The 25312-nt window shown below is 45.2% G+C and overlaps 1 protein-coding gene across 5 annotated transcripts in view; it reads left to right on the top strand.

Moving 5' to 3' along the window:
* The window catches only part of NIPAL3 (NIPA like domain containing 3), a 57309-nt gene that overhangs the window by 23424 nt on the left and 8573 nt on the right, over window positions 1–25312 (top strand). For 4 of the 5 annotated variants that reach the window (XM_054680599.2, XM_054680589.1, XM_009450800.4 and 1 more), the window contains exons 2-10: window positions 1053–1121; window positions 2937–3108; window positions 6067–6126; window positions 10388–10533; window positions 14324–14420; window positions 17053–17188; window positions 19791–19879; window positions 21384–21447; window positions 24937–25031. In XM_054680599.2, the coding sequence (XP_054536574.1) occupies window positions 1053–1121; window positions 2937–3108; window positions 6067–6126; window positions 10388–10533; window positions 14324–14420; window positions 17053–17188; window positions 19791–19879; window positions 21384–21447; window positions 24937–25031 (928 nt within the window). The remainder of the gene's footprint in view (window positions 1–1052; window positions 1122–2936; window positions 3109–6066; window positions 6127–10387; window positions 10534–14323; window positions 14421–17052; window positions 17189–19790; window positions 19880–21383; window positions 21448–24936; window positions 25032–25312) is intronic. The other variant, XM_063804237.1, reaches the window with a different exon arrangement.

Raw genomic sequence — 25312 nt, 5'->3', positions numbered from 1 at the left:
GAAACCCAAACCTCAGCATTACACAATTTACCCATGTAACACACCTGCCCATTTACCCCGACTCTAAAATAAAGTTAAATGAAAAATTAATAATAAAGGAAACAGCCTAAATATCCAGTAATAGCAAAGCAATGATATAAAATATGGCACATCCAAAAATAATGAGTTATTTGACATTTAATAAAAATGACAAATTAGGTATGCCTGACAGGGAAATGTGCTCGCAATATGTTAAGTAAAAAAACAGATTATAAAACAGATGGTAATCTTATTTTTATAAAGTAAATTAACATTTCCATTGATATGTAAATTTATGGACAGAAAAATGTTTGCAGGAATAAGAACCAAAATGTTTATAGTCATTATCTCTGGGTTATAGAATTAAAAGTGACTTTTCTATTATGGTGGTGTTGTTATTGTTATTTTTTTCATTTTTTTCTCATGCTACCTTGTCTAAGATATTATTATTTTTATCTATATATATTTCCTATTTAGTCTACAATGAATATATGTTTGGTAATCATTTTAGAAAGTACAAAATTCCATGCCAGGTAGTCTGAACCTAACTCATAGGTGATGTAAATTAACTTTTTATAAATTGAGTAATTGACAATGCCCTAAGCAAGTGAGCCAGTTAAAAGAGTTTCATTGAAACCCTCTGGGAAATTGAAGACACTATTGACAAGATAGCAAAAAGTATTCTCTGGCCTGTATTTCTCTTTTAAATTCTGATTTTGGAATGTTGCTTTTCTGCACAAGATGGTGGAAAGTTAATACTTTAAAGGGAATAGCACAGCAGGTTTAGACCTTGTCAGGTCAGTGTGATCGGGCCACCAAAGTATCCAATTCAGGGCAGCATTTTGTAAACCAGCAAAGCAGCCAGATTAACCTTGAGTAGTAAAATTCCAGTTGTGGGTCTGGAGTGTGGCTTTGTCACTGATATTGTTTTTCTGGTTTTGTTTTGGGGCAGCAAATGGTTGAATGTCAGAAGTGTCCTGGGGCCCCCTGGCTTGTGCCCAAATCATGTCCACTCCTGTGAACTTTCCTTACAGGAAAACCTGATTGGCGCCCTCTTGGCGATCTTCGGGCACCTCGTGGTCAGCATTGCACTTAACCTCCAGGTAAGTTTCAGTTACCAGCACTGTCTGGGGACAGAGACACAGCAGACAAGTCAGGGTGTCTTATCCAGGTCCAGCTGCCTCCTCTCTGCAGGGCCTTGCCTACTGCATCCCTGGGCTGCACCTGGGACAATACCTTGTGGGCCATTCCAGGATTTCTCTTGATTCAGTGGCCCCACTCCATCCCGCCCTCGCCCTCCTAGCCAGGTCCTCACTGTCTCTCCTTGGGCTTTGCAGTGACCTCCTGCTAGCTTCTCTGGCTCTGGTCTCATCCCTCTTTGCCTTGCTGCAAAGCTGCTGGAATTACCATAGTTTTGTTAAATTCAACTCTAATTACAGCACTGTTCGTTACTTAAAAGCCTCAGGGATGCCCTCTACAGCTGCTGTGGATCCCCCTACTGACCTCCAAATCCCCTCGGCCTGTCTGAGTTCACAAGCAGCTGTGGTGTGTAGCAAGTTGATAGCTAATGAGCTTCTCATGGGGGCACCAAGGAGCTGGTGTTACTGGCATGCAGGCACAGTTGGGGTGTGCCCTGGGGGAGCAGGACGTTAATGCCCCTGGAGGCTGCCTTCTGCCAGCAGGGGTGGGAGGCAGGGAATAAATGCCCCAGGCTCTTATCCTCTGCTAGGATGATTCTAAGGTGAGATTCACAGGGTTTTTCAGAGGGTCCCCTGTGGGACTGAGTCCCAGTTGCCCACGGGACTAATTCGCTCATGAATGCACCTTTCATCTCTGTTCCCTGCCTCACTTTCCCCTTCCCTTACTCGTGCTCCCTGGAATTATCTCATACAGACTACCTGCTCCCACATTCTTGTCTCAGGGACTGCTTCTGGGAAACCCAAATAAGACTTGATACCTGCTAACAGGATGAATCCCACAGCACACTGGCCGGCTTCACTCCACCAGCACTGCCCAGCTTCTGCCTGCAGTGAACTGCTCTCCCTCCCTGGAGCAGGCAGGAGACTGTGATCCCTGTGGGCACACACTTGTGCCTTGTTCACCTGTACTCTATGCATCTCAGCTCTGGGATGTGTATGTTTCTGTGTGTCGCTGAGACCACGTGGTCTCTTAGCTACTTGTCTGGTTCATTCTCTTCTTTCTCCAGGGCAGCATCTCTGGTTGTTTATCTGCTTCTGGGCAGCCCACATCATGATCCTCCCCAAATGGCAGATTTGGCCCTCTAAGTCAACATGACTTTCTAGCCTGCTTTAGTTACTGCTTCAGTTTCGATGTCCCGGGTTCACATTTCCCCCCCAAAAAAGAATATTGACCATGCTTGAGCCACGTATCCACCCCAGGGAGAGCAAGGCCCACTGATACCCACACAACTGCCCAGCGAGAGCTGCTGGCATGTAGACAGGAAGGAGTGTGCCGAACACGCAGTCATCCAAACGTGGGGAATCCTGGAAACTGCAGAGAGAGGGAGGAGGTCGACCCAAGGGCCAGGCCAAGTGGGATCCTTAAACTATGGCTCCCACCCTGAGACTGCATTGCCTGTGACGTGCATTAGAAATGCCTGTTTTCAGGCTCATCCACACCTCTCTGAGACTGACTCAGGATGAGGCCCAGGTGGGTATTTTGACAGCGCTTCTCAGGGGATTATAAGGATTCCCAGCCTGTTGGAGAGCTACTGTCCTAGAATTTAGATCTAGTATTTAGATCCCTACTGTCTTACTCTTCTCTGAGTCAGGACTCCACAAGAACCTGACAAGTCTTCCCAATTTATTTGCAAGTTGGGGGTAGATTTAGGGTACCTACATCATAGCATTTTTTTCCCCAAACATCTGAGCAAATTGCATTATTTCTCGGGTTTCTAGAAGTACTGCCACATCCGCCTGGCAGGCTCCAAGGATTCCCGGGCCTATTTCAAGACCAAGACATGGTGGCTGGGCCTGTTCCTGATGCTTCTGGGCGAGCTGGGTGTGTTCACCTCCTACGCCTTCGCGCCGCTGTCACTCATCGTGCCCCTCAGTGCAGTTTCTGTGATAGGTAAGACCAGGGCTGCCCCACCCTCCCCTGGGGTGCTCCCAGCTGCGTGACCAGAGTGCCACTGCCAGGATCAAAGGTGCCCATTGAACAAACCAGCTTTAGCTTGGAGAATAATAGCCTAATACAAAGGGCTTCAGACACACCAGGCCCTGTAAGTGCTTACAGATATTAATTCTGCTAATCCTCCAGCCACCTGTTGAGGGAGATGTTGTTGTTATCCCCATTTAACAGATGAGGAAACTGAGGCACGGGGTAATGAAATTACTTTCCCCAAATGACACAGCTAGTGAGTAACAGGGCTGGGATATGAACTGGGCTGTCTGGCTCCAGGATCTGTTTAAGATTCAGAAAGCTTATTAGAATTGCTTTTTATTTCTAAAAGAAGAAGGAAGATAAACCTTAACCCATGCATCTTTTCACCATCAAGATACATTAAGCTTGTCACTGAGTGCAGTGGCTTGTACCTGTAATCCCAGCTACTTGGGAGGCTGAAGTGGGAGGATCGCTTGAGGCCAGGAGTTTGAGACCAGCCTGGGCAACATGGAGAGACCCCCATCTCTACAAAATGAAACAAACAAACAAAAAAGAAAAACAATTAGCAGGGCATGGTGGTATGCACCTGTGGTCCTAGCTACTTGGGAAACAGAAGCAGGAGGATCCCTTAAGTCCAGTGTTTGAGTGCTGCAGTGAGCTTCGATTACACAATTGCACTCCAGCCTGGGTGACAGAGCAAGACCCCGTCTATTGAAAATACAAATTAAGCTTTTGTAGGGTTTGGGGCCAGGCCAAGCTGGTCTCAAATTCTTGAGCTCAAACTATCTGCCTGCCTTTCCTCCCAAAGTGCTGGGACTACAATTGTAAGCCACCACACTGGCCATTAACTTTCTCATCTGCCAGCTTTCTGTGATTTCTGTAATCACTGAACCAGTGTTTCAGAACATTTGAACCAACTAAAAGACAAGGGAGCTTTAATGTTCATGAGAACACAAGCAAAACAGAATTAGAAAAAAAAAATTCTTCTTAAAGAAAAGATGTTAGTAGATTAGTGAACAATAGCTTTTTTGTGTGCATAGCAGCCAGGACAATGAACTTGCTTTGAAATATTTCTTTCCATTTTGCTGGCAAGCACTACTCTGCCCAGATGCTCTTCTCTGCTCTTAAAAGAGAAAGTCATATTTTGGGTCTTATTCCTCCTTGAGTTAAGAGGTTCTCTTCTATGCAAGGGATGGCAGACGCATGGTAACTATGTGCCCCTCCCTTCCTGTGCTCAAGGCAGACATCGTTAATCAATCATGGCACTCCTTCCTAGAGAGCATAGATGGGGCCTCAGAATTCTCAGTGCTTCCAACAGTCACTACCAATCACCAAGAGGTGGCAAGGGAGCAGAAACCTATTTACTTTCCCTGATCCTGTTATAAGTCCCGGTTTTTCCTAACCAGGGTTGCTGAACTGGCAGCTTGCAAAGTGAATGAGGTCCTCAGACATGGTGTGTGTTTTTTCCCACACAGTACTTTTTTAATGTAATTTGAATGTCTTTAGCTGAGGCAAGTAGTTTGCCAGAGTCTCAGCCTTTCCCTGTTGTCTTACTTCCAGACCATTTTCTATGTTTGTGTTATATTACTCCCCAGCCCCTGTATGTGATCATACCTGTAGCCTTATCACTCTGCTCTGCCCACTGCAGGTATCTCCAAAGGGCTCCCAAACCTTTTTCACAATGAGAAATAAGTGTCTAAGTGACTGGTGCTTTAAATATTAGTCTTCGAATTTTAATAAGGTTCAAATAACCAAATTCTTTTTTTTTTTTAAAGAGGCCAAGTTATAATGATAAAACTTCAGATATCAGCCACTGGAAATGAAGGGGCCCTATAGCTTCTGAGGTCATCCAGTGAGGAGTAATATTAAAAATAATAATGATTATCACTTATTGGATATCTATGACTTAACCATCACAGCTCCAGGTACTTTTAGTAATAATACTAGCTTAGTTATTGAGATTGACTGTGTGCCAAATGACTTACATATATCATTGAATTACCCCTATCATTCAGAAAAGTAATTTTCAATGGTGGGCTGGTAAACCACCTCTCAGAGAGACAAAGGAGAAGAAAAAGAAGAGGAGATGGAGGGATGGAGAAAGGGGATGGAAAAGTGGAAAGGAGAAAAGGAAGACCTGATTTGTAGCGCTTGCCAGTTTATATGGTATAGACATTATCACTCCCACTGTGGCTGATTTCAAGCTACGGATGGTTTTCCGAATATTTAACAAAATATTTAACATTCTATGAGCTGGTGCCAGCTGGATCTAACACCGTATTTCATAGACTAGAGAACTGAGACTCAGGTGAAGTGACATATCCAAGGACACACAGCCAGAAGAGGCAGAACTAGGGTAGTGAGTGATCCAGGTCTGTTCACAGTGACTGCCAGCCCTATCCTTTCGGGCAGTCCCAAGGGCGTTTGAGTACATCTGTGAATGTGTAAGAGCCAGGGAGAGGAAAGAGCCGGGGGAAATGTCAGAGGTGGGTGTTACAGTGGAAGAAGTAAGAGCCTGGCCTCCTGCAGTCCTGGGTTCAAGTCTTGCCTTCCCCTACCACCTTCATGATCTCGAGTGGGCCCTTTACCTCTCTCAGCTTCGGTGTCCCCATTTGTCAAATAGGAATAATGAGAGTACCCACCTCCAAGGGTGAACATGCCAGAAATAACTTGTGTAAATTGCCTGTCACACAGCAGGTACTCAATGCTTCTAGCCTTGTAGGAAATCCTCAGGAAGGAAGGCTCCTCTCTGAGCCTCCCTTTCCTAGATGGAATCACACAGGAACCAAGCTCTTGGCAGCATGAGTGACAGGTTAGGAAGTACCAAGCTCCAATGCAAAGAAGCCACCCAGAGGGCATGGGTGAAGGGATGCCCTTTAGCTGACAGCAGCCTCAATTCCCTTTTCTTTGTGCTTCATTTTTCAGCTAGTGCCATCATAGGAATCATATTCATCAAGGAAAAGTGGAAACCGAAAGACTTTCTGAGTAAGTTCAGTGATTTGAGCTGTGTCCTTGATTTTATATGAACGCTTTTTATTAATTGTAAAACCAGTTCACTCTAATTCAGAGGTTATCTGCCTCCTGCTGTCCTCTGTGGTTCTATGTTCTGCCCTCAACAGGCTCCTGAGAGCTGGATTTTTTAATCAGGGGTTCTCAAGCCTGGCCACACCTCAGAATCATCGGTGAGGCTTTTAAAAATGGACTTTTATCCACCCCATTGGATCAATTTTGAGCATCTATTATTGGGATTTTAGGAGGCCTAAGAAAAGAAACCCTCTCTCCCTGACTGAGTTCTAAAGCAATGGGAGTCAAACACAGATGATCAGAAGTCATGCCTTACTCCTAATAAAAGCTAGATTAGAGCATTTTAGGTGAGCTAGATTAAAGCATAAAGCTGCTCAGGTGAGCAGCCAAGGGAATGTCCTTGCACTCTCCCCACAGGACCCTCCAGCTCCCAGTCAGACCTTGGGCGGGTCCCCCCAAGAAACACTTGGGTTTACAGAGTGGAGACACTTAGCCAGAATTATTGCCTCACATAGTTTGGGCCAGAGAAGGAAGAAAAAAGATCAAAGCCCCAGTATTTAATTATTTTATTTTTTTAAGAAGATTAGCTCCACCTAAATTGAGAAATGTGGACCAATAGGGCAAGAGGCAGAAGTGTCACTTTAATGGAGGTCCCTCCACATGGAAACCCAAGAAGTGGGGAAGAAGCGTTCCCCACAAAACACCTACTAAGTCCCATGTTGTGTTATAGGTGCTGGGAATACAGCAGTAGGAAAGATGGGGCTTCTGCTCACAGAGATTATAGTCGTGTGTGTGTGTGTGTGTGTGTGTGTGTGTGTGTTGTGGGAGGGGAGAGATACAATAAACAAGCAACTAAATGAAATAATTTTAGGTTGTAGTGAGTTTTTCAGAGAAAATTGAATGCTTTTGGGGACTGGGGAGATGGGCACGCTTTCCTAGACTGATCAGGGTCAGACTCTCTGAGGAGGTGATTTTTCCCCCCAACTTTTAATTTAATTTCAGGGGTACATGTGCAGGATGTGCAGGTTTGTTACATAGGGCAACATGCGCCATGGTGGTTTGCTGCACAGATCATCCCATCACCTAGGTATTAAGCCCAGCATCCATTAGCTATTCTTCCCAATGGGCTCCCTCCCCCAAACCCCCACCCTCCAACAAGCCCCCGTGTGTATTGTTCCCCCACCATGTGTCCATGTGTTCTCATCATTCAGCTCCCACTTAAAGTGAGGACATGCAGTATTTGGTTTTCTGTTCCTGCATTAGTTTGCTGAGAATAATGGCTTCCACCTCCATCCATGTCCCTTCAAAGGATATGATGTCATTCTTTTTTTTGGCTGCATAGTATTCCATGGTGTATACGTACCACATTTTCTTTATCCCTCTGTCATTGATAGGCATTTAGGTTGATTCTATGTCTTTGCTATCGTGAATGTGCTGCAGTGAACATATGTGCACATGTATCTTTATAATAGAACAATTTATGTTCCTTTGGGTATATACCCAGTAATGGGATTGCTGGGTCAAATGGTATTTCTACCTCTAGGACTTTGAGGAATCACCACACTGTCTTCCACAATCGTTGAACTAATTTACACAAGGAGGTGATTTTTAAGCCCAGATCCAGGTGATACTAAGGAGATCGCCATCCCCAGGTCTGTGGGCAGGGTTTTCCACATACCAGGAGCCACAGGTGCAAAGGATCCAAGGCAGGAACAAGCTTGGTTTGTCCAAGTCTCGGTAAGGCTGTGTAGCCAGAGGGTAATGAATAAAGTGAGAGGGAGATCGGTGAGACATGGAGGACTGGCTGATGTGTAGGCCTTATGTGCCATACTGAGGAGTTGAGGAGTGACGTGATGGTGGCCCAAGCTCTGTCCTCAGAGATTCTGAGCTCTGGGCTGGGGCCGGGGCATTGGCATTCTTATAGAGCTTCCCAGGGTGAAGTGTATACTGATGCCTGCAAATCACTTTGAAATGCATCAAAAATAAGATGAATTAATGCATGGATAGAGAGATGGATAGGTATGTGAGAAAACAAGTATAATGAAAGGTCAGTTTAGAATCTGGCTGTTGGGACTATGGGTACTCACTATACAACTTTTTGAACTTTAATATATGTCTGAAAAATTTTAAAACAGAACTTCAGGGAGAGAAAATTTCCAAGATGTTGTGGATATACAGCCAAGTTTGGGGACCACTCTGAATCATTGATATAGAATAAGATCAAGGTGTGACCAAGAGGCCAAAAAAGAAAAGAATTTTACTCTAAAAAAAAAAAACGGAACTTTGCCAAAAGAAAAAAGTAGAGACTTTGGAGCTACTGCCAAGAAGGCCAAATGACAGACTGAATTTCAGTAGTCTTAATGATGGGGCAAGGTGGTTAGGACTGGTTCTAAGACCAGTATAGAAGTTTGCATCCCTTTGGGAATACTCTAGGTAATCCTAGGATGAGAGCCGTGCTAGTCCAAGCAGTGCCCTATGTGACTTGGAAAAAGAAGGCCCCTCTGGGCATCTGTAGTTTTGTAGGCACAAGCCTTGATGAGCAGACCATGGGCTGGATTTTAGCCCATCTCACCTATTGAGCCAGGTGCCCTTGTGCAGTGAGCAACCTGCACAGCTGAATATGGCTGTTTTACCTGGAGTTCCATTACATTCAGCAAACATTCACTCAGTGCTAGACCTGTGTTGGACACTGCAGGTGTGGAGATAAGTAAGACCCATCCCTGCCTGAAGAAAACTTTAGATAACAGACTTACTTTATTGAGTTTAACCGTGGCTCATTCATTCATTGAACAATTGAACAACCGTTTTTTGAGCACCTCCTACATTTACGAGGCCTAGTACTGAGAATAAAGATAAAAGACATTTAACGCGGTATCACATTTTCTCTAGACAATGGGATGAAATAGGCAAAGTTAGTTCTATTAGTTCTATCCCAGAAAAGTCCAGAGGCCTGTGGTCACCATAAGTGTGTCTTAGAACTCTCAGCCATTTTTTGGCTGCCTGGGGCTGGGCTGGACCTTGGAGGCTTTTCACCAACCTTGCAGAGTTCAATAGGAGTGTGACAAGACTCCAGGGGAGAGATAAGAGCCATGCCACCTGGACCACTAACAGTTCTCTGACAGGTCTGTGGAGTAGAATATTGATAGTAATTATATTGTTATTATATAGTTCCCTTGGCGTTAGGTTAAATAGCCAGTTGAGAAAGGATGAGGTAATTTTTAAAAGGTACGTGTTGAGCTCTGAAGGTTTGCCTTTATGTTTTATTTTATTTGTTTTTTTAGTTTGCCCATAAGGTGATTTTAGCTTTAAAATGTTACCTGTAAAATGCACATTAAAATCACAGTGCAATACCATCATGGCTAAAATGAAAAAGACTAAATGTAAGTGTTGACAAGAATGTAACTAGAACTGTCTTACTCTACTGGCGGGAGTGTAAATTGGTACAGCCACTGGGGAAAAACATTTGACACTAACTACCAAATTGAACATCCACATATCCTATGGAGGAATTCCACCCCTCATTTTATACTCAACAGAAATGCATACATTTGTTTCTCAAATGACATGTACGAGAATGTTCACAGCAACATTATTTTTTATAACTCCAGGCTGGAGACTCCTCAAATGCCCCCCAGCAGTAGAATGGATAAATTGTGTTGTATTCACACAGTGGACGACTGTACACAGTGAGAACAAATGAACTGCCACTGTGCCCCACAACGCAGATGAATCTCAGAAACATCATGCTGAGTCAAAAGAGATCACACTGTATGGGTCCATTTGTATAAAGCACAAAGCTAGGCAAAGCCATCAGTGCTGTTACAGGTCAAGATAGTGTAACCCTGAGGGTGGGGTCTAGCAATCGAAAGGGTGGGGTCTAGTGATCAATTTCACAAATGAGAAATTTCAGTATCCGGCTAATGTTCTCTTTCTCCATCTGGGAGCTGGTTTCATGAGTGTGTTCAGTTTGGGAGAATTCCTCAAGCACTTTTTGTATGCATGTTATACTTCATTAAAGTTTTTTATTTTTTTACATTAATTGTTTTTTTTAACAAAATTAAGGAAAATCGTTTATTTTTTAAAGTAAAGAAAAACCAAAAATACAAACAATACCAGGTCATGGTATGTTGCAGGAGAAGTCTGTTTTTTCATGGCTGAGAACGTGTACCGTATCTTGGGCCTGTTGTTGCAATGAGTCCGTGACAGCCTCTCTTCCCCGCAGGGCGCTACGTCTTGTCCTTTGTTGGCTGCGGTTTGGCTGTCGTGGGTACCTACCTGCTGGTGACATTCGCACCCAACAGTCACGAGAAGATGACAGGCGAGAATGTCACCAGGCACCTCGTGAGCTGGCCTTTCCTTTTGTACATGGTAAGAGAAGCCTCCAGTCGTTCCCCCTGAGATGGCAGGAGGGAGATCAAGTCCTAGAAACCAGAAACGTGAATACCCAGCAATAGGGGATTCCGTAGTTGCGGCACATTTTACCAGCATGAAAGACTGTGCTTCTGGAGAGTACACAGCTCATGGCGAAATGCTTGTTTCATTTATGTAATATCAAAACTCTACTGGTGGGAGTGTAAATTGGTACAGCCACTTGGGAAGAACATTTGACACTAATTACCAAATTGAACATCCACATATCCTATGGAGGAATTCCACCCCTCATTTTATACTCAACAGAAATGCATACATGTGTTTCTCAAATGACATGTACGAGAATGTTCACAGCAACATTATTTTTTATAACTCCAGGCTGGAGACTCCTCAAGTGCCCCCCAGCAGTAGAATGGATAAATTGTGTTGTATTCACACAGTGGATCACTGTACACAATGAGAACGAATGAACTGCCACTGTGCCCCACACAGTAATATCAAAACCATTATGATGTCAGTTTTATTTTTTAGAGGTGTGTATAGGTATGTGGTCATGTAATATACCTAGGAAGGCCTGGATGGGAAAGCAAATTCCATCAGTAGTTGGCTCTGGGAGATAGTGTTATGACTCAGTTCTTATTTCCTCTTCATCTTTATGAATTGTCCAAAATTTCTACAGTAACCATTTCAAACTTTTATGGTAAGGGGAAGAAAAAGTTAAAACTGTAAACCATTTAAGAATGTTATTTTATTTTTTTTCCCAGTATCACACTGCTGATAGAAGCCCAGGAGACACGGGAAATTTTGTCTCCTAACCCCTCCGCCAGAGCTCAGTCCTCTGCCCCAGTTCTATCCCATTTTAAGTCTATAAATCAACTGATTAAGGAAAACATCTAAAGTATGTGATAAAGCTACTGGTACGTTCTTGTTCCATGCCCTGCGCTGTGCTAAACACATTTTTATATATCATCTCAGATTCTCTTAACCCTATAAAGTAAATGTTCTTCCCATTTTATGGGTGAGAAAACCAGGGCTCTGAGAGGTTAGTTGACCTGCTCAGAGTTCATAAAAGCAGGGTTGGATTTGAAGGCCGGGCCCACCTGGCCTCAGGTGCCATCTTCCTTCCCCGTGGCCTGCCGACAAAGGTGTTCACTGTTTTCCTCTGACATAAACAGCCTGGTCTCTGATTGAGTCTAGAGGCCCTGGAACATCCTTTTTCCTCAGATTATCCACAAGGCAGAGGATCACTTCCCCTGAAATGGGGGCTGTGTCATTTCCCAACAGGCAGCCAGCCCCAGCATGTAGTTGGTGACAGAGCAAAAGACCGCCTCCTTGGGCAAAGCGTTACCCCAGAACAGGCCTTTCACTCAGAGGATTGAAGCCCAAGACTTCCTAAGTGCTGTGTGGCCTTAGCCAAGTCGCTTTCCTTCTCTGTTTCCCTCTCTGTAAAGTGGCAAGAATCTCTGGACTTAAAATTGCTATTGGGAGATCCAGGAAGTAGCATTTAAGTCACCCAGAAGGTGGTAGATGCTCAGTGAATGATTCTGTTGTCTTACTTCATCATGACTGGGAGGCAGTGCTGCCAGCTGGAGAGATTTGGCCAAACCAAATTCAGTCAATATTTATTGAGCGTCTGCTGTGTACTAGACACTATGGTTATAAAAAATAAATGAGACATGCCCACAGTACTCATGGACTGTTGGGAGGCACCACATATGCACAGCCATCTCATGATATAATGTCCAGTGCTATTCCAGTGTTCATTTTAGAATCATGGAGAACGGGCCACATGTGGTGGCTCACACCTGTAATCTCAGCACTTTGGGAGGCCGAGGTAGGAGGATTGCTTGAGCCCAGGAACTTGAGACCAGTGTGGGCAATGTGGCAAAACCCCGTCTCTATTTGGAAAAAAAAAAAAGTAAAAATTAGCCAGGTGTGGTGATGCATGCCTGTATTACCAGCTACTAAGGAGGCTAAGGTGGGAGGATAGCTTTGAGCCCTGGAGGTCAAAGCTGCAGTGAGCCATGATCACAGTACTGCACTCCAGCCTGAGTGACACAGTGAGACCCTGTCTCAAAAAAAGAAAAAGAAAAAAAAATCATGGAGAATGGCTGAAGAATTGGGACCCCTCAAATGCAGGCACAGTGGTTGGGAATGTTGATGATTGACGGCACATCCACTTGAGGAAGTATTCTGCAGCAATTAAAGATAATTATGACAACTTCACAAAACATGAAGATTGTTTATGGTAACTAAAAACAGCCCAGTACAAAATCGTGCATTGACTATAATGACAACTCGATAAAATATGGATTCACTGGAACAAAGACAAAGAAGAAACAGGGGGAAATGAAAGCAGCTGTGTTTTATGGTCTCTAATTAGAAGGAATGTTTTAAATGTTTCAAAATGCCCATTAATGTTTCTGTGTTTTTTTAATACTAAATCAGCTTTGATAAGGGGTTTGGGATAGGCAAATGGGACTAAGCTGTTGTCAAAGTTTTCTGCTTTAGTTGCACTGGGCGCTAGGGCTGGCTTAACTTCTTGGGAAAGTGTTAGCAAATATCTGGGCTTTTAAGGGGTAGAAAGGAACAGTTGTTGATGCAAGGAGGGGGAGCTTCTCAAACTCGGACTTGCCATCGTCTAATGGTAAGTTTCTACTGATAGAGCACCAGACAGTGTGGCCTAGCAGGAAAGTGCATGGGCCTGGGAGCCAGACTGTCCAGGTTTAAATTCCTCTGTGCCACGCCATCGTGGTAGTACCTGCTTCGTAGAGTTATTGTGCTGATTTAGTGAGTTTAACGTAGATAAAATGCTTAGAACACTGCCTGGCGTACAAGGAGACGTCATTTAGTGTAAGCTATGATTATGGGCCCATAAAAAGAATTCTTAACCCTACTCCACAGAGGGTTAACTAAGGTTTAGAGAAGTTAAGTGACTTACCCAAGGCCACACGACTAGTTTAGAGGCAGACCCAAATTCCAGCCCAGGTCTCCCTGACTCCAAATGCCTTCCCCATTCTACTCTGTGAAGCTTCACACTGGAAGCTTGGCTGGGAGCACAGGGAGTATATGCTCACATTCTTTATTTATGTAGTTATTTATTTTTTTGAGATGGAGCCTCGCTCTGTCTCCCAGGATGGAGTGCAGTGGCATGATCTCAGCAATTCTCCTGCCTCAGCCTCCTGAGTAGCTGGGATTATAGGCAGATGCCACCACACCCAGCTAATTTTTTTTTTTTTTTTTTTTTTTTTTTGTATTTTTAGTAGAGACCGGGTTTCACCATGTTGGCCAGGCTGGTCTCGAACTCCTGACTTCAGGTGATCCACCTGCCTTGGCCTCCCAAAGTGCTAGGGTTACAGGTGTGAGCCACCGTGCCTGGCCTCACATTCTTGACCAAATAGGTTGGTGAACAAGTGTCTCCCTCTTGGACCAACCCATTGTTTTAATGGGGATGCCCATGGAGCAGTGGAGTGGGAAGAAACCATCTCAGCCTGATGCATCTTGGCCCTCCAAGAAAGAGTGGATATGAGAGCAGCACGTCACCCTCAAAGCTTCAGCCTCAGGACAACAGGGAATTCCTTCTCAGTACTAGCCAGGGATTAGAGAGATTCACTCTGTGTTTCCCTTTTCCCCTGAACGTCTAACAGTAGTTTAGGAAATGCTGAATCATAGCTCAGTCATTCCCTTTCAACCCTGTGACTCTGGTGATGGCCCAGCCCACCAGGGTCTCCCAGTCTCGCCTACTTCTGTGGTCCCCACTGACCCCCCTGCTTGCTGCCTTCCACAGCTGGTGGAGATCATTCTGTTCTGCTTGCTGCTCTACTTCTACAAGGAGAAGAACGCCAACAACATTGTCGTGATTCTTCTCTTGGTGGCGTTACTTGGTAAGTTGGCATCTGGATGATTGAGTTTTGCCACCACCAAGAAGCACCAAATGGAAATGTGGGTTTTGTTTGCAGAGCTGTAGCCGCTGGACACAGAAGTTGCTTGAGACTGGCTGAGGTTGTTCTGTCTCCATCAGTGGCTCTGGGGAGCTGGGTCCCTGCTGACCGGAGGCAAACTCCTGTGCTCCAGGAGCCTCCAATCTAAAGGGAGAAAATAGCAGTAAACAACTAGCCAAATTCATAGGTCATGTAAGTTTGGGCAATAACAATTCCAATGAGGAAGAATAAAGCAGAGTGAGGATGAGGTGAGTTAGGTTGTTTCAGAGACGGTAGTAGTAGAGCATGCCCCAGCGATTGAGCCCTGAAAAGATCCATGCAAAACCTATCAGAGCTTAGGAATTCATTCTGATTCAAAGGTAAAACTAGATTTTGTCGTCTATTTTTTCTTTTCCTTTTAGAGGGATGGGTGCTGTGGAAGAGATAGCTCCTGAATCAGCTTGAGGCTAGAACTGCATATTAATTTTTCCTTTTTTTTTTTTTTTGAGACAGTCTTGCTCTGTCACCCAGGCTGGAGTGCAGTGGTACAATCTTAGCTCTCTGCAGCCTTGACCTCCTGGCCTCAAGTGATCCCCCTGCCTCGGCCTCCCAAAGTGCCAGGATTACAGGCATGAGGCCCTGTGCCTGGCTAGAACTGCATATAATTTTATAGCTAAATAGAGCTGTGGGGAATCCATCCTTCCTGAGGAGAAGCAGACAGAGGCGGAGGAGCAGGCTGGTGTCAGGGCTGGTGAAGCCTGCTACCGCGCTGCTCTTGTGTGGCCTCAGGCTAGTGACCCTCCCTCCTTAAGCCACGCTGTCCACTTCTCTAAAGGGGGGGCCTATGAGAACATCCAAGTCACGGAAGGGAGTGGGGGTTAAATGAGATGTGCACAGGTGGCTAATATGTGCATTTTTCTTCCAACCTTCCTACTGTGTGCCCTACCACCGCCACAAGCCATCAACCAAATAGATACCTGTCACCAAAGACAGGGTTTCCTTAATTTTTTAACAGCTCTGTTGAGATATAATTTACATACCATAAAGTTCACCTGTTTAAAGTATACAATTCAGTGGTTTTTAGTATTTCATAGAGTTGTGAAACCATCATCCTAATCTAATTTTAGAACATTTTGTCACCCCCAAAAGAAACCCTGTGCCCATTAGCAGTCACTCCCTGTTCCCCTTTTCCCAGCCTCAGGCAACCACTAAGCTACCTTCTGTCCCTGTAGATTTGCCTTTTTGAACACCTTCATAAATAAAGTCATATGCTTTGTGGCCTGATATGACTGGCTTCTTTCACTGAGCATGATGATTCTGAGGTTCACCCACATCATAGCATGAATCAGTCCTTCATTCCTTGGTGACTTTGTTTTCAAAGTGGATGGGAAGGATCACAGCCCTGAAACATCCTCTCCTCTTACGTAGGAAGGCCAGAAGGTTCTGAGGCCATTGGCCAATCCCCTTCTGACTAAGAAGGACTCCCTGATGACAAGTGCCTAAGTGGTTGCTGACGTTTGGAAACAGTAGCCTAATGGGTGAGGAGCCCAAGAGACACTGCGTGTTGGGGGTGTTGGCAGGAGAAAGCGAAATAAACCAAAGCTGAAGAATAGGAAAGCAAAGCACAGCAGCAGGGACCGGGGGCTTCACCTGGACCACGCTTGGGGGCTGTCTCTAACTCCTGTTTGGCAGGGCAGTCTGACAGTCTGCAGTTAGAAGACATTTCTGAACAGTAGGGTGGAGCAAGGGTCTCCACAGGGAGGTGAGCAGGATGCTTCGCTGGGTACACAGAGAGAATATTAGAACTTCAATCATTTTTTCTCTGCCTTTTAAATTATATTCCTGTACAAATTTTATAACATGCCTACCATTTAAGTTCAGGGTCACATGACTTTAATTTGAAAACAGATACACACATATTGGAAATGTTTGCACATATGCACAGGGGTGTGCATTCCAAAACACTGGAGAAATGTTTTTAAAAATACAAGTAACCAGCTGGGCGCGGAGGCTCACGCCTGCAATCCCAGCTATTAGGGAGGCAGAGATGGGAGGGTAGCTTGAGCCCAAGAATTCGAGACCTGCCTGGGCAATATAGCGAGACCCTGTTGTCCACAAAAAGGAAAAAAAAAATACAACAACAACAAAAAATACAAGTGACTGAGCACTAAAAAACCCAACAATTCCTAAGCTGTTTACCCAACACATGTTTTTCCTGTGGTTGCCATGAGACTGGTAAGTTCATTGATCCACTCGGATCCTTTTGGCCACAGTGCTGGGCACTCCGGGCCTCAGAGAACTGAACTTACTGCCCATGCTTGGCAGTTTAGAAGTGACGTCTAGGATTACCTTCAGGGGGTTGGCTTTCCTCCCTCCTTTAGGATGTAGTCAGCACAGAGCATGGGAGTCCATGGGAGAGGTGCACACGAGACCCAGTGCAAACGGCATCTGTCACTGTGCAAACTGCCGGCTTGACTCTGTTCCTGTTCCCTCCCCTCTGTCTCCCCAAGTCCTTTGGGGTTATAGACTGGCTTTCCAGACCTAACTCTCTGCATTTCCCTGAGGCTCCCCATTCGCCCTTGTCTCCCATCTGCAGGCTCCATGACAGTGGTGACAGTCAAGGCCGTGGCTGGGATGCTTGTCTTGTCCATTCAAGGGAACCTGCAGCTTGACTACCCCATCTTCTACGTGATGTTCGTGTGCATGGTGGCAACTGCCGTCTATCAGGCTGCGTGAGTTACAAATCCTTTTCCTGCTGGGCCCTGCCATTCGGGCTGCTTCTCTTTTGGGGGCCTGATGACGTATGCTGTGAAGCCACAAGGAGGCCAGAACATGCCCCAGGGCCTGGCATCCAGCATGGAGAGAGGAGCTGCTAATTTGCTGAGTTGTCACCTGGAGGGACACCTGCCACTCAAAAGACGAAGCCAGGCCAGGCTCAGTGACCCACGCCTGTAATCCCAGCTCTTTGGGAGGCTGAGGTGGGTGGGTCACTTGAGGCCAGGGGTTTGAGACTAGCCTGGCCAACATGGTGAAACCCCGTCTTTACTAAAAATACAAAAAAATAAAATTAGCTGGGCATGGTGGCACATGCCTGTAGTCCCAGCTACTCAGGAAGCTGAGACACAGAATTAAAAAAGAAAAAAGAAAGAAATATGAAGCCAGCAGTGGATGGATTTTTCCCCACTCCCTCAGAATGTGATAATTTTTGTTTGTTTGTTTGTTTGTTTTTTGAGATAGAGTCTCTGTAGCCTAGGCTGGAGTGCAGTGGAGCCATCTCGGTTCACTGTAACCTCTGCCTCTGGGGTTCAAGCGATTCTCCTGCCTCAGCCTCCCAAGTAGCTGGGACTACAGGTGTGTGCCACCACACCTGGCTAATTTTTGTATTTTAGTAGAGACGAGATTTCACTTTGTGGGCCAGGCTGGTCTCAAACTCCTAACCTCAAGTGATCCACCCACCTTGGCCTCCAAAGTACTGGGATTACAGGCATGAGCCACAACACCTGGCCAGAATGTGAGAAATTTGTGGTTGGAGGCAGCCTTACTTCCCATCTTCTCCGGGGCAGATGATCGTCTCAGGGGCCTCGGAAGCATGGCCATCCCTAGGAGGCACCTGCTTGTCTGCTGGGTTGGAAAGAAAAGTTGTCATTTCTTGACTTCAGTATATCACCTCCAAATCTTCCTGAGTGGAAGGCAAAGTGCCCCCTCCTCTTTCTAAGCATGAAGTTAAATAAAAGGCAGCAGCCTGAGGGCAGGGCCTGTGTCTTGTTTGCGTTTGAGTCCTGGAGCCCAACAGAGGGCCTGGGAGGAGAGGCTCTAGGAATCTTGTAGGTGACAAAACCTGTGTAGGTACACAGGACTCAGCAGCGCACAAGGCTGATTCAACCTGGGAAGCTCAGGCTCAGACTCAAGGTCCACCAGCTACATGGCCTCCAGGGACCATAGGAGCAGCTGCTGCTGGCCCGGTGTGAGCCCAGCTCTTTTCTCAGTGCTTTATGGAACCAGCTCATTTGGTCCTTACAACACTCCTTTGATGTAGAGGATATTATCCCCATTTTGCATATGAGGAACTGATGCGGAGAGGGTAAGAGGCTAGGAAGTGGCGGAGCTGAGATCTGAACCCAGGTGTCTGGCTCCCCAGCCCATGCCCTCACCGCTCTGCTCTGCTGTCGCCTACTCAGCTTCTCCAAGACTCAGATTCTTTACCTGCTAATGAGAACAACAGTCCCTACCTAAGAGAATCACATGAAGCTCTTAGGAGAATGTCTCTAGGGAAATGCCCGGTAAACATGAGCTGTTTCTATGATTATTGGCCTTGCTATTGTTATTTTGGTTATTATTTTTGGTCCCACTACAACAATTCCAGTCATCACCTGGAAGCCCCTGCCAGTCAAAGGCCCTGTGCTGAGCACTCCAGGTGTCACAAACATGGCTCAGATGCCACCGCCCACCTCCTAAGGAGCTACTCATTCCCTAGCCAGTGCAGCCCACTGAGGGTGCTCAGCGCACAGAGATGATGAGGGTAGTCACTCACTGCCCTCAGGCATTCACGGCCCTGGCTGGGGGACAGCCAGTGAACAAACTAGTACAGCCAAGCTGCATGCAGTGGCTCACACCTGTAATCCCAGCTACTCAGGAGGCTGAGGCAGGAGCATTTGAGCCCCGTAGTTAGAGGCTGTGGTGAGCTGTCATTTTGCCACTGCACTCCAGCCTAGGCCACAAAGCGAAGTAAAAAAATAAAAGCAATTGAGTGGTGAGCATGGTGTAAGCAACTATGCAGAGAAAGGGCAAAGAATATCTTCCAAAACAAGGGTATTGTTTATCATAGATGGAGTGATTAGGAAGGACTCTAATTTTCTCTTTTTCCTGTATTTATTTCAGTGATCACATTATTTTCAAATTAAAAAGAAATTTTGTTTAAAAGAATAATTATGACACTAGGCAGAACGTGATTAGTGCTGTAAGAGTTTCTGGGGGCAGGGGTATAAGAGATGCAGGAATGGCTCTTTTTAGTGGGGTGGGGATACGGGGGGTGAGGAGAAGGGCATTTCAGGTGACAGGAGCCGTGCAGCCAAAGGTGTGAGACCATGATGACATGGCTCAATTGGGAAATGGGGATGGGCCTTAGGTGTGTGTCTAGGGGAAGAGTGGGAATCAAGCATGGGCCCCAGACTAGGGATACACAATGTCCTGTAACATGAGGGTGGCATTTTTAGAAACCCAAGGAACATTCCTAAATGTATCATCTTCATATTTCAAACCAAACTCTACTGTTGTCAGCTCTTAGCCTTTCCAACGTCTCCACAGCCCACTGACTGGAGTGCTTTTGTGTTGAAGGTTTTTGAGTCAAGCCTCACAGATGTACGACTCCTCTTTGATTGCCAGTGTGGGCTACATTCTATCCACAACCATTGCAATCACAGCAGGTAAGGGTGACCCATTGCTAGATTTCTGTCTTCTACTTTAGCAGCAGGGTATTATCCCAGGGCAGAGGGAGGCTGATTCTGCTGACTTGTTCTCCCCGTAGAGTGATTTATGGGTTCATGGAGAATGTGCAGGATTTCCAGACAGAGAGACCCGGGTTTGTATCCCAGCACAGATGCACATCAGCTCTGCAAACATCACTTAACCTCTCTGAGCCTCAGCTCCACATTCATAAAATGGGAGTGATAACACTTACCTCCCAGAATTGTAATGGGTATGATCCAAATGTGCCCTATGCCATACTGTGTGTACTTTAACAAGTTTTGCTATCTTCTAGCTCCACAACCCCCACTGGCTAAGTGACCACAAATCTCTTCTGTATAATTTTAGAGATTATGAATATGCATAGCACTGCAACATCATCAATGCTCAATAAGTGATCATTAGCATTACAGCCCCCTTTTCCTCTATTTCACCTCTAATTTTTTTTTGCATTTTCTTTCTGTAGTGGCCTCAGAGGCTGCAATCATATAAAGCTGTTTGTTAATTTGTTTAAATGGCATAATAGGTGACTAAAATCTTCAGAGTAAAAAATCCAATAAGAACTAAGTGCTTTCCTTTGCTGAAAGCCTGGCTGTAAAGCCCTATGCTCTGCCAACACTTAAGACAAGTGGTGCCGCAGTTCCTGTCTACACAGGAGGAACACACAAGGCGCACAGCTTCCAGGGCCCATGCTGTGAGCAGCACCAGGGGCCATGAGGCATTGACCCAGAGCAGCCAGAAGCCATAAGCTAAGTCAGGGTCAAGAAGCTTGGTCAAGAAGCGTGAAGTCCAGTCAAGGTTGAAAGGAATCACAAACACCATGGTTGAGTGAGAATAGAAGTCAAGGCAGGGAATCAGGAGCTCAGGAATACAGCTGGAGGCCTGTGTGGGTGAGATGATTCTGGACAAAGGCTGGCTCAGGGCAGGGGCAGTAGGCCCACCCCACTCCCATACCACAGGAGTAGACCCACAGACTTGGGATCTACTGGCCACACGAGGTTAGAAAGCTCTAACAACATAAGCACAAAGCCTTGTTTATCTATCTTAAGAAAGGTGGAGGGGAGATGACTGCAGGCACAAACTGGTAAATAGGGTCTGTGGTTTGGTTAGTAAGTGTTCATTGTTGTTTTCGTGCTTTGATTATGCACTGTGGTTATGGAAGATATGACTGGGGAAAGCTGGAGGAAGGGTGCGTGAGAACTCTACACCATTTTTGTGAGTCTAATATTATCCCCCAATAAAAGTTAAAAAACAACATGGAGATCAGAGGGGTCTAAGGTGGAAAAAAGTTGACAACCTGATCCCCTAAATGGCTTTTATTCCTTTCTTCTTGTAAGGCACAGTCATAAGTTTTGATCATTTTAGTTTCCTAAATGGAAGAGAGCTTAGCCAAATCCTAGACAGACTGGCAGATGGGTGATTTGAAAACAGCTCAGCGGTATTTTCTATGATTTGCTGCTGCAGGTGCAATATTTTACCTGGACTTCATCGGGGAGGACGTGCTGCACATCTGCATGTTTGCACTGGGGTGAGTTCTGTCCTGCTTGCCGGCCCCAAAACGTTGTGTGTAGAATTCCAAGCAGGTTGCCCCTCTCTCTCCCTTATTGCTACGGCCGCCCCATCCTTTAGAGTCAGAGGAGCTGTGGGGTTTTGGAGCTTTGTCCCCAGAGGTGAGCGTTTTATTCCTCTAAGGGCTTTATCTTCCCCTTCTCTTTTGGACTCTAATCTCTTTGGCATTTCTCAAATATCACATTTTGACACATGAAAAGTCTCTCAACCTCACCTCGGATCTAAATGAGAAACCATCATTTTGCAAAAACTAACAGGATTAATAGTATTCCACATTGGCAAGAGGATGAGGAGGCCAGCCTACTACCACACTGTTAGCATACTTGAATGTGGGAGGAAAATTTAACAACAGCAACAAAAAATCCAAACAAGCATACTTTTTGATACAGTATTCCATTCTAATCATTTATCTTGGAAAAATGCTTCAACAGGGATGCAAATACACATGTACGAGGCTATTTATTAATTTTTAAATTAGTTGTATAAGCAAACAATTGAAAACAATAGAAATGCTCAGCAGTAGAATACAAGTGTTAAAAAATTATGCCATATCCAGATAATAGCATGCCATGCTGCCATTTTGAAAACTTGAGGCCAGTCTGTAGGTGCTGACACAGATCCATGTCTAGAACACATTCATCAAAAAAAATCACAGGCTGGAAGAGGTGGCTCACACCTGTAATCCCAGCACTTTGGAAGGCCGAGGCAGGTGGATTACCTGAGGTCGGGAGTTTGAGACCAGCCTGACCAACATGGAGAAACCCCGTCTGTACTAAAAATACAAAAATTAGTTGGGCATGGTGGTGCATGCCTGTAATCCCAGCTACTCGGGAGGCTGAGGCAGGAGAATCGCTTGAACCCGGGAGGCGAAGGTTGTGGTGACCCGAGATTGCGCCATTGCAGTCCAGCCTGGGCAACAAGAGCAAAATTCCGTCTCAAAAAAAAAAAAAAAAAATCACAAACTTTTAAAAATTTGGCCTTGGCCGGGTGCAGTGGCTCGTGCCTATAATTCCAGCACTTTGGGAGGCTGAGGCGGGTGGATCACCTGAGGTCAGGAGTTTGAGTCTAGCCTGGCCAACGTGCTGAAACCCCGTCTGTACTAAAAATACAAAAAAATTAGCCAGGCATGGTGGCAGGCACCTGTAATCCCAGCTACTCGGGAGGCTGAGGCAGGAGAATCACTTGAACCTGGGAGGTGGAGGTTGCAGTGAGCTGAGATCATGCCATTGCATGCCTGGACAATGACAGCATAAGTCTGTCTCAAAAAAAAAAAAAAAAAGTGGCCTTACCCTATAATCCAGCAATTTCACTTCTAGATTCTTTACCCAAAAGAAAGAGTACATCTGTATTAGTCCATTCTCATGCTGCTAATAAAGACATACCTGAGACTGGGTAATTTATAAAGGAAAGAGATTTAATTGACTCACAGTTCAGCATGGCTGGGGAGGCCTCAGGAAACTTACAGTCATTGCAGAAGGGGAAGCAAACACGTCCTTCTTCACATGGCAGCAGGAAGGAGAGAAGTGCCAAGCAAAGGGGGAAAAGCCCCTTATAAAGCCATCAGATCTCGTGAGAACTCACTCACTATCATGAGAACAGCATGGGGGTAACTGCTCCCATGATTCAGTTACCTCCCAGCAGGTCCTTCCCATGACACATGAGGATTGTGGGAACTACAATTCAAGATGAGATTTGGGTGGGGAAACAGCCAAACCATATCAGCATCTGTTGACAAAATGACTCACACATGAGTATTTATATAGTAGCTTTATTCATCATAGGTCTAAATTGGAAACAACCCAAATGTCTACCAACAGGAGAGTAGGAAAAACATAGTATATTCAGACAATGGGTTCTACGCAACAATTAAAAATAATGAGCTATAAGCCAGGTACAGTGGCTCACGCCTGTAATCCCAGCACTTTAGGAGGCCAAGGCGGGAGGATCACTTGAGGTCAGGAGTTCGAGACCAGCCTGACCACAATGGCAAAACCCTGTCTCTACTAAAAACACAAAAATTAGCCAGGTGTGGTGGCTTGCACCTGTAATCCCAGCTACTCGGGAGGCTGAGGCAGGAGAATCGATTGAACCTGAGCAGCAGAGGTTGCAGTGAGCCAAGATCACAGCACTGCACTCCAGCCTGGGCGACAGAGCAAGACTCAGTCTCAAAAAAAGAAAAAGAAAAAAAAATAATGAACTACTAATACATACAATAAAGAAGATGAATCTTGGCCAGGCATGGTGGCTCATGCCTGTAATCCCAGCACTTTGGGAGGCTGAGGCGGGTGGATCACCTGAGATCAGGAGTTCAAGACCAGCCTGGGGGTTTGCCAACATGGCAAACCCCATCTCTACTAAAAATACAAAATTACAAAATACAAAAATACTAAAAATACTAAAATACTAAAATACAAAATACTAAAAATACAAAATACAAAATTTTGTACTAAAAATACAAAAATTAGCCTGGCATGCTGGCACGTGCCTATAATCCCAGGTACTGGGGGGCTGAGGCAGGAGGATCGCTTGAACCTGGGAGGTGGAGGTTGCAGTGAGCCGAGATCCTGCCACTGGACTCCAGCCTGGGCAACAGAGCGAGACTCCATCTCAAAAAAAAATCAAAAAAATAAAAAAGGAAGATGAATCTTAACATTTTATCAAATGAAAGAAACCAGACATAAAAGAGTACATATTGTATGATTTAACTTACATGAATTAAAGAACAGACTAATTTCATCCATGGTGAGAGAAGTCAAGATAGTAGTTACCTCTGGGGAAGGGCTGGCATGAAATGGAAAGGGGCCCAGGAAAACTTTCTGAGGGGGATGGACGTATTTTCTGTCTTGAACTGGTTGATGATTCCCCAAGTAAAATTCATTCAGCTAGACATCTAGGGTTTGTGCATTTTGCTGCTTATAAAATTATACCTTAATGTTTAGAAAGTATGCTTGTTTATGTAAGCTATAGGAAAAAGGGAAAAAACAAAACAAAAAATAACCTGGAAGGCTATACACCTACCTGGCCGAGTGAGACCAGGAGTACAGGGACTCTCCAATTTTTATTGATTTTTACTATCTATACTTCAGTAATGATTGAAATGAATGACTTCAATTTAAGAAAATGTTTTAAAAGGCAAGCTTCCGAGAATCCTGATTGAATGGAAGTGAAGAGCCATGAGAAGCTCGCCCAGGAGAGTCTAATTTATTCTGATTACAGCTCATGGAGAGTGTAGGGCATGGGAGGCCACTCCAGCCATTGTTATTCAACTTGCATCTGCCCCTGCTGATCCCCTGAGAGGCTGGCAGCCTCTCAGGGCTCCTTGGGCGGTGAGCCCTCCTCCGCAGCCTGCAAGCCGTTTTACCTCTTTCCATCACCTGAGCCTGAAAGTGTGCCTGCCCGACCTTGCTCCTGGCCTTATTTCTCTTCCTATCTTATCTCCATTCCGCAGGTGCCTCATTGCATTCTTGGGCGTCTTCTTAATCACGCGTAACAGGAAGAAGCCCATTCCATTTGAGCCCTATATTTCCATGGATGCCATGCCAGGTAAGGTTAAAGCCCCGTGGGTCTAGCTGACCATCCATATAGAATGACTGCTACTTCCTGTTTAAAAAGAGACAATCAACTGCTGTGCTGTGCCTTTATCGTGTGACTGTTCTCTCACTGTCTTTTTTCTTTTCTTTTTAATTTTGTGCAAAAGGGTAGGCAATGGCTGAGGCACCTCGGTTGGTTTTGAGCACATCTTGCCAGTTCTGTGTCTATTTGGGGATCTTTTAAATAAAATTCTGATTCATACTCAATATAATTAGGATCTGCAGCCCCAGGCT

This window comes from Pan troglodytes, chromosome 1 (genome assembly GCF_028858775.2).
Source record: "Pan troglodytes isolate AG18354 chromosome 1, NHGRI_mPanTro3-v2.0_pri, whole genome shotgun sequence".
Taxonomy (NCBI): domain Eukaryota; kingdom Metazoa; phylum Chordata; class Mammalia; order Primates; family Hominidae; genus Pan; species Pan troglodytes.
The sequence above is the reverse complement of the archived record's forward strand: the minus strand, read 5'-3'. Positions and strand labels throughout refer to the sequence as shown.